Below are 8933 nucleotides of genomic sequence, written 5' to 3'. Positions count from 1 at the left end.
GTCTATCTTGTCAAATACTAATAGGGCTCACCTCAAATAGATGCATGGCTCAACAATTGCATCCATCATATATGCATTGCAAGGAAATAATGTGCTAATATCATTTCATTCAAGTTAAGCTAAAATTGTCATCTTTAAATGAAATGACTAAAAGAATATTTCATATGTGAAATAAATAATATAACTTTCAATCCCTGGCATGGCATCCTTTTATAATTGTTATCCTTAAAACTTCAGTTGTCAAAATTAAGTAATTAACTGAACCGTTTGAATGGAAGTTATCTCATCTGGAATGTGGCAAAAAAAAAAGAAACAAACAATTATCATAGGATTTCAAGAGCCCATTTATGAAAATGATAAATTAGAACCATGTAAAGTTATAAAATAATTACAACTTGTCATTGCTGGTCCTGAACGCAGGAAACAAGTCCAGCTTTCAAGTTGCATGCCCCAAATGTAATCAGCATTTCTGCCTTGACCGTGACATTTATATTTATGAGAATTTACACAACTGCCCTGGTTGTGAGAGCCGCCGATTTCAAAGCCAGTAAACACCACTGAAGAATGATTTTGTAGCAGCGGAGTTTTGAATTTGTCATTGCCATGGCAGTTAATTCTGATTACCGCCATCAAAAGTCAAGGCAAGATTTGCAGGAAGGTAAAGGTTGGGTGGTTTGAACATTTCACTTTACGTCTTGGCCCTGCAAACTGCCTGGTTTAACCACTCAACATGCTGCCCGAGCTGCCTTTTAGGTTATCATCCAAGTTTTTTAAACATTTTTATCAGGAACAGAACTATATCTTCAATCAGCTTCCTCGGGTAGCAGGTGCTAACCGGCTCAGTTGGTATGGTCTCTGATCGGTAATTGGTTGTTGGGGGAGACATGAGACCGATTCCCACCTTCACCATTGCATTGCATGAGTCCAACATTTATCATAATAAAAAAATAACAGATGATCTAAAACACCTAATTTGTTCTGGAAGGTCCAAGTTGCATTGATTTGTACTACTTTTACCCAAAGGAATCTCAATTCTCAGTCACAGGTAATCCTCACATCAGGCATCGTATATTAATGTATAACAAGAGAGTATACCAAGATGATAACAAGAGAGTATCAGAGGAACAGGCAGGTCCACGAACTTCTTCCGTAGCTTTTAGTTTTAGGCTACATTGTTGCACTAGCTAGATCCACCTTGTTCCAGCCAGCAAACCATCCATGATCCAGTGCCAATGGGCAAGTTCAGATGAATCAAAGTCAAATGAGCTTTAAGGAATCAATCAAAAGTCCAGCTGCTCAGCATTTAGTACTTTATACAACATTTGATTAATTAGTTCGGCAATTGTTATAGAGATTCACCAAACTGATTAAAACAATTAAACAGCTTTTCTGCTTCCCATTTTCCCTCATCAATAAACAAGAGTCTAAAATCTAAATTGTGTCAAGGACAAATCTGAGCCGCAAAACCGCTGGAAACCAGGCCATGTCCATTGTTCCCGTTACTGTATCAGCAAATAACTTGACAAAAACATGTACAAGAGAATGTTTACCCACTTCTGTTCTTCAGTGTGCATAGCTATCTGAGGGAAAGCTTCCTCAATGTTTGTGAGAGTGCTTTCGGTTGCCAAAATAGCTATCTGAGGGAAAGCCCTTCCTCTCAATGACCCTCAAAGCAAAAAGAATCACACCAACAGCAGCCATGGCATAAAATGCTCTGTAAGGAGCCAACTCAAGGCCAGAAATGTAGCAATAATACCCAGCGAGCAGATACACAAAGCTCAGACCAATGTCCGGACCAAACAAATGAAGGAATGGGAATGAAAGGGAGTTCACTCCAGGCTTTGAGCCACAAAGCCCATGTAGAATGACACCAATGCAAAGAGCAGAGTCTATGAACCATGGAAAGCTTTCACCCATCCCAATTCTCTGCATGAACAAGGAAGGTTAAGGGTATGAAGTTAATTAATATAAAGGACTATCCAGAGGCTGTGTGCTTCCGTCAAAAGCCCATAGCAACATGGCACTAGAAGAATCTAGAAAAGTGAAGCAAGCAGAGAGGATAAAATTGATTATGATTTATTAACCCTGCTTTAGACACTCCAAGATTTTTTTATTTTTTTGGAGGGGGTAGGGGGGGGGGGGGGGTCATGAGTTACAATTTGCCAAGTAAAGATGCATGAGCAAGAGAAGGGAGAACATGAATCAAATTTTCCACTTGATATACAATTGATGTATGCATGGAATGCACAGATGAGCAAAGAAATGGATACAAAGCCAAAAACGTAAAGAATTCGCCTAGTTATTACTAAATGTAATTGAATTTATCAAAGAAAACCAGAATATACCTCATCAAATCATACGCTAAGAGGACAAAGAACTCATATCCGATCTTACAAGAGCTAAACAATCAGCCAAGTAAAATTACAAAGGCAAACTGGTTTCAATAGGGTTGTCTGAGTCATCCACCACCAATTAAAATGTAAGTTTATTCTAAGAAAAATAAACAAAATTATATGATATTCATCTACCTTAATATAAACAATTTTATATCCACAATTGTCAAGTCCACTAAATTCTCTTTGTTTCATGGTATTTCATTGTCCTTAATCATGCAGGCAAGTACTTTGCTTGGATTATCATTACTAAAATATTTCCTTTTAGACAAAGAAAGAGAAATCCATACCTGCAACCAAGCTACAAGTGATGGAAAGAACATGAAAGCCGCAAGAAGATGCAATATTAGCATGCCATGGAGGTAATGAAACATTTCCAATTGTGTGTCAGAAAAGCTTTTCCCTGAATTCGGGGTATTAGGACAATTTTCATCCACAGGAAGAATTTGATTGAATCCACCACCAGATTTGAATTTGGACTCATCAGATCCATCCTCACCCTCCCGTTTGCAATCAACTAACTCCTTTTTCCATGCATGACTGCGAAATGAAGCCGCCAAAAAACTGTTACAGAAAGCAGGAGTGGCACTTAGGATTGATGCAGTACACTGGAATAAACGCTTCACATGATTATTTAATATCCAAGCATCAAATATTAAGGTAAATTTGTAAAACTTCTTTCAGAAGATAATGCAACCAATAATGTAGATAATTTGCCTTTTCATGAAAGAAGAAATGCAGAGGAAACATTTATGAGTCATATGGTCCAATAATCACAGATAGAAAAGGAAAAATGCTTTCAAACTTTTAATCAAGTTAACCGGATAAACTAATATTTTCAGCATTCATCTTTTTCATTTAGATAAAGTGCACAGATAAGGGTCAGAAGACTACCCTTCATTCTTCATATTTGTTTTTCTTTTTCCATTATTTTTTCCTCTGCAGTTTTCTCTTTAGTCAGAGTTTCTAGTTCTCTAATTATTAAATTTGGCACCAGATGTGAACAAAATAAAAGATGTCATCTGCTCAAATTTAATCCTCAGAATCACCAGTCTGTACAAATTATATCAACCACAAGCCTTTTCACATGCTTATCTTTCATGCACCATTAGATCCATCTATATAAAACATGACCTAGAGGCATGCCTTGTAAAAGAAAAACATTACAAATATATATGAAAAATTCAGCCTACAAATTCAAGCTTTGTATTACTTAATGGCACAAGTAAGCTTCCATCTGGAGAACCACTGGAAATGGAAAAATAGACAGATGGGGAAGCAGACATTTTCCTGACAGCATTTTCTTAAAATGAGTCTCTAACTAGTGGAAAGGGAAAAATGCCTGGAAGAAAGCAGGAATATTAAAACAAACCTGCAGAGAGCAGTATGACAGCATAAAGAATGAGATAGCAGCAGTATAAAGAGACCTAACGCTGGATGAACAAAACACACCAAAATAACTGCTACAAATGCTATAACAAAAGTTGAATTGCCTCTGAGAATTCTTAGTGCCTGTTTCATGAATGGATCAAGTTAGAGTGGAATCAAGCTGTATACACACACAGACGTGCATAAGATGGTACATAGGTTTTGAGCAGAAAAATATTATAACTTAACTTTTTTTGTGGGAAAGCTGAGGTAAGTTTTACTCAAGAACATCTTAACTGAGAGTTTACCTTAAATGAAAACAAACTGGAGAAAAGATCAAGGAACCAATGGATGAAGCGGAACTTTTCCTCCCACAATTGCCACCTGCAAAAAATTACCCGACATGAATACTTTTTACTGAAAATTTCTGCCAATAAAAGTTATCCCCGGTTTTAGATTCTGAAGCAGCTGAGTGATCAAGCACATTTTGAAAGATTCTAGCCAGAGTCTCTTTCTTGTTGCCTCTGAAGCTTCTGTTCATTTAAGTTGAATGGCAAGGGTTTGGAGTCGAGTGATGAGAGTTTTGTTGTCATTTTGTTAGCAGTGTGATGAGATATACTGTGTAGTATTTATTTGGTTTTTTTTTTTTTTTTCTATTTCAGTTTAATGGGTCTTGCCAATGTGCTTTATGTTGAGCTTTCGTAGGAGTGCTTGGGGGTGTCATTGGTTGAAGAGGTTGTATTTGTTTCATGGATGATATCTTATAATCTGTTTGTATCCTTCTTCATTCTTTTGATTTTTGATGAATTATCTCCTTCTTCATTCTTCTTAATAAAATTTCATTTTTATTTATTACCCAAAAAAATCTGCCAATGAATTAAGCATGCACACTAGCTGCAAACCCAGACTAAGCTCAATTTTGCTTCATGAACCATCTCTAAGCACTTTTACCAAAAAAAATACCATCTCTAAGTCAGTTCCCTTGGGGTACATTTGGTTTGGTTGTACACCTATTTTACTAATAAAACAGATGTTTTGGGGAAGTTGGTGATGCATACCTAACTTTGTATAAATTGATGAGGAACATAGGGTAAGATAGCAATGCCTAGCAATCTAAAGACATATAGGGTGCTTAGAACATTAACATTGTAAATATGCCACATTTATTTTTTCCATCAACCAATAAAATAGAAAAGAAAAAGTAATTATATAGCACAACATAGATTAGGTAGCATGGGGTAGCCTATCAAAAGGAGTGCTTAGCATTTATTGTGTTTTGTACATTCTTTTTAAACAAATCAATGAAATTCCATTCTAGGTCCAAATGCAATTGAAACTAAAAACAAGATGACTCAATTTCACATCGAGGCACATGAAGAAATTCCATTAGCTGCTAAAAAGGAAAACCTGAGATTTCAGAGATAATCTTTTGGCAACACAATGCAAAGCTTTCACTTTCTTCTTTCATTGTTTCTTTTCTGAGTGTGTGTGTGGTGGGGGACTAGAAACAAATAAAATTTTCCATAATGAAAAAGAACACTCTAACTAACCGTGTCTTGATGAAAACATGTACAATAGCAGCCACATAGAAGATGAATTGGGTGATCAAAATCAGAACAATCACCGATCCATTTGCAAATGAATAGCAAACTATGGAAATGATAATGAAGCTGGCAAGTGGAGGAAATTTCTGGGATGTTAGCAAAGAAAGGACCAAAGACACCAAAATGGGTACTACAGATAGAAGGAGATATGGCAGAGGCATTCTCAAATTGGATTCCACAGCTGCCAGCATGGAAGGTAGAGGCAGATCAAGCTCCCAAGCACGTGCTTGTCGCATCAAAGCAAATAAGATGATGGCTAAGGAGAAACCAATTATCTGCACAAAAGCAATCAAATAGCATGAAAAGACTGGAAACAGTCTCATAAATATTCAAGAATCATCTAATCACATCTGAAATAAGCAATCAAAGTACAAATATGCAAACAAAAATAACCTAAGCCAAGTTGCTATTCAACCAAAATGGCATCATCTAAAACTTTACAGCAAAAGCTGAACATGCCTTGTGGTTCAACTTTCCCATCAATCACAAGGCCACAAATGCACCAAGTACCACCACAATGAACAGACCACCACCTACCATAGAAAATACAAAAGTTTCCCCTCCCTCGCAAAACACAACTAAGAAGGTGATATAAAAGAAATATACAAGGCAGTCCACCAATTCCATCTTACAAATAGTCAACACAATCCCCACCCAAATAACACAAAAAGTTGCCACAACCCCATGCAAACAAAAGGATGCAGCCACTCTTCAAAATTCCATCTCCTCAAAGGCATCCTATAATGACTCAACCCAGAAGCGGGCTACCAACTTTTTGTTGAAGCTCTACATCTCTAATAGCACTTTTCCCCCAAAAGGAAGTCCATTAAATTGCCATAAATTCTTACTGATCAACAATTTTGTATCCACATCTATTTTCTATAAGCAAAGAGGTGGCTTTGTTTGTTTTTTTGTTTTTTGTTTTTTTTAAGGATCAAAAGGAAACTTTATTAAAATTGAAAAAGAAAGCAGTACATCTCCGAAAAATGGTTGTCTAGATGACAAACCGGCTACTTAAGAAATTACATTGTAAATGACTCCAAATTACAGGTATTCAACTCTATGGTACTCCAGAAATTCTCTATCAGATCTGACTTGTTCACTTGATCGAGCTCTGGAAGACTGAGAACCCAGGCTGCAAACGAATTGCTCACCCCAGCTAAAAAGTATTCGACATTCCGGTTTTTCTTCTTGAAGTAATACCCCCTCTGGTTTGATACTTCTAAAAAAAATTCTATCTCCCTCACTTTCCATCTAAGAATCCTCATCTTCCCCCCTCCTCCCCCTGTCTCCCCCGACCCCTAAATTTCACTCAATCTCGTCCAGCCCCTCCTCCTCTCCCCCTTCCTCGTCCCACCCCTTATTTTTTTCAAGGTATTCTTCCCTTTTTTTCCTCTTCTCTTTTCTTTTTTTTTTTTTTTTTTTTCAAATTTCTCAAAAGCTATTCTTGCAAAACCTTCCCCTCCCCAGAAGACCAAGCCTAGAGACTAACCTATCTCAACCTCCCTCTCCACGAGTTTGTTAATATTCACCTTCACGTTCTGTACTATCTCCGAAGCTTCTTGATCCCCTTGGGTCTGATCAGCTCTTCCTCTTTCTCTATTCTTGTCCCCCGACTCTAAGGCCTCTCCCTCTTCCCCTTGCTTCTCTCCTTCTGGCCTCTGATTGGAAATTAAAAGCCTTCCCTTTCTATTATATACCTTATCTCAGATTCCACTTTCCCCCTCCTCCCAAGACTTTCTTTCTTTCTTTCTTTTTGTTATCTTCTCCCCCGCCTCTTCCTCTGAGCTCCTTTCTTCCCCTCTCTCCCTGTTTGTGACTTCCAAGGCAAAACCACTTGGTGAACAAGATTGACTCACCTCGTCATTTCTGTACGGAGGTACCAGGATATCCTCATCGCGTCTTACTTGTGTTTCTTTCTTGGTTACTTCTAGTAACACTGATGTTTTTTCTATGGTGCTTGAAATCTGGTTGCCAAAACATCTTTTCTTCTCTGGAACAATCAGCCTCCCGGGCAACCCTTCTCTTCTGTGCCCCTTTCCGCCCCTGACCATAACTCCCTTTCTTTCAGCCTATTTGAGAAATCTTTGTTTCTCTGGTTTATTGTTCTTTTGCTTCTTATTGAATCTCCAGACTCTTCTTCTGCTACAGATTTCTGTGAATCTACTTCCACCATCAAACTTGTAAATCTCTTCTCTTTTACCTCGCCTCCCAAGAATTTGATCTTTTTTTCTGTTTTCATACTTGGTCACCACCCAAATCCAGCTATCTTCTTCCTTTTTCTTGTGATCTCTGCGAATGGTTTTCCTGGAACTCGAACGGTCAGACCTGGTCTTCTTCAGTTTTTCCATGTCTGCCCCTCCCGGTCACTGACTTTTTAACTCTCGAAACCTTTTTGCAGTTTATTGCTAACTTACTAAAGTGGTAAACCTTTTTTAGGCCTACCTTCTTATTACCAGCTATCACCTTTTCCTCTCCCCTTCTATTAATCTCCTCCTTTTTAAAACCATCTCCCCCTAAAGGCCCAGGCCCATCAACGTCCATTTCTCCCCCTTCTCAATCTGCCATCTCACTCCCTCCTCAAAATGCCACAAACTCATCATCATCATCTTCTTCTCCCCTTGGTCTCTTCAACTCCCTCTTCTTCTCCAACTCCTCTCCCCTGTGTTTCCACCTGCCCCTTCTCCTCCCTCCATCCTCCTTCCTCCTTCCTCTTTACTCTTCTCGTTCAAGTTCTTCTTTGTTCATTCTTCCTTATCTGCACTGTGATATGTGCCATCTGTTCCCTCAAAAAACAGCCTCAGAACATATTGTTCTCCTGCAAATAACAGACTCATCTGCTTTGGTTTACCTGGCATATGTTTTACTTTGGCTAGTAACCTCACCATGTCCATTTTCTCCCATTTTCTCCCATTTTCGATTCCTATCATCCAATCGAATGAGTCTTCAATAAGATGCTGCTATTTCCTCGAACGTATTGATGCACCATGCCTGCAATGGAATCCCCACTATATCTATCCATGCCGCACAAGTCCGTCTGCCTTCTACCAGTTCTCTGACTGTCAGCAACCACCAATCCAGCCTTAAGTCGAAATCTCTTTCCTTTGATTTCTCCTCCTCCAGAACCTGTTCTGCAAATTCTCTATTCTGGAACATTATTAGTAAAAGCTCTGCTTGCAGTTTCCTTACTCCCAGGAACTTTTCTCTTCCCCATTCTAAGATCGTCCAACTTTCAAACTCCTTTATTTCAACTTCTCTCCCAACTATTCTGCCTATCAAACTTGCTCGAAGAACATTCAATCTCTCCTCCAACTTCCCTGCTTTTCTTACTTCCACTAAAGGCATTTTCTTCTACAGATCTACTCCGCCATTAGAAGATTTCTTACTTCCACTAAAGGACAAATCTGCTAATGTGATGTTAAACATTATGCATTCCCGATTCTACAAGCCACCTTTGTACCAAGCTCCTCAAGACAAGCCCAAACAAGAAGGAGATATGAACTACATCCTTAAGAAGTAGTTCATATTTTTCGTTTCCCTCTAGGAGAAGTTTATACTACATTCTTAA

General features: G+C 38.3%; 1 protein-coding gene across 3 annotated transcripts in view; it reads right to left on the bottom strand.

Moving 5' to 3' along the window:
• Positions 1 to 972: 972 nt before the first annotated feature.
• Positions 973 to 8933, bottom strand: part of LOC148844747 (phosphatidylinositol deacylase) — a 70623-nt gene continuing 62662 nt past the window's right edge. For 2 of the 3 annotated variants that reach the window (XM_088954033.1, XM_088954035.1), the window contains exons 14-18: positions 5312 to 5640; positions 4070 to 4145; positions 3766 to 3905; positions 2684 to 2957; positions 973 to 1926 (exon numbers count right to left, since the gene is read on the bottom strand). In XM_088954033.1, coding sequence (XP_088810159.1) covers positions 1597 to 1926; positions 2684 to 2957; positions 3766 to 3905; positions 4070 to 4145; positions 5312 to 5640 — 1149 coding nt within the window. In that variant the 3' untranslated portion in view covers positions 973 to 1596. The remainder of the gene's footprint in view (positions 1927 to 2683; positions 2958 to 3765; positions 3906 to 4069; positions 4146 to 5311; positions 5641 to 8933) is intronic. The other variant, XM_088954034.1, reaches the window with a different exon arrangement.

Source organism: Nelumbo lutea, chromosome 7 (assembly GCF_056320005.1).
Source record: "Nelumbo lutea isolate HS-2025 chromosome 7, American lotus-T2T, whole genome shotgun sequence".
NCBI classification, from domain to species: Eukaryota; Viridiplantae; Streptophyta; class Magnoliopsida; order Proteales; family Nelumbonaceae; genus Nelumbo; species Nelumbo lutea.
This window is presented reverse-complemented; position numbering and strand designations above follow the sequence as displayed.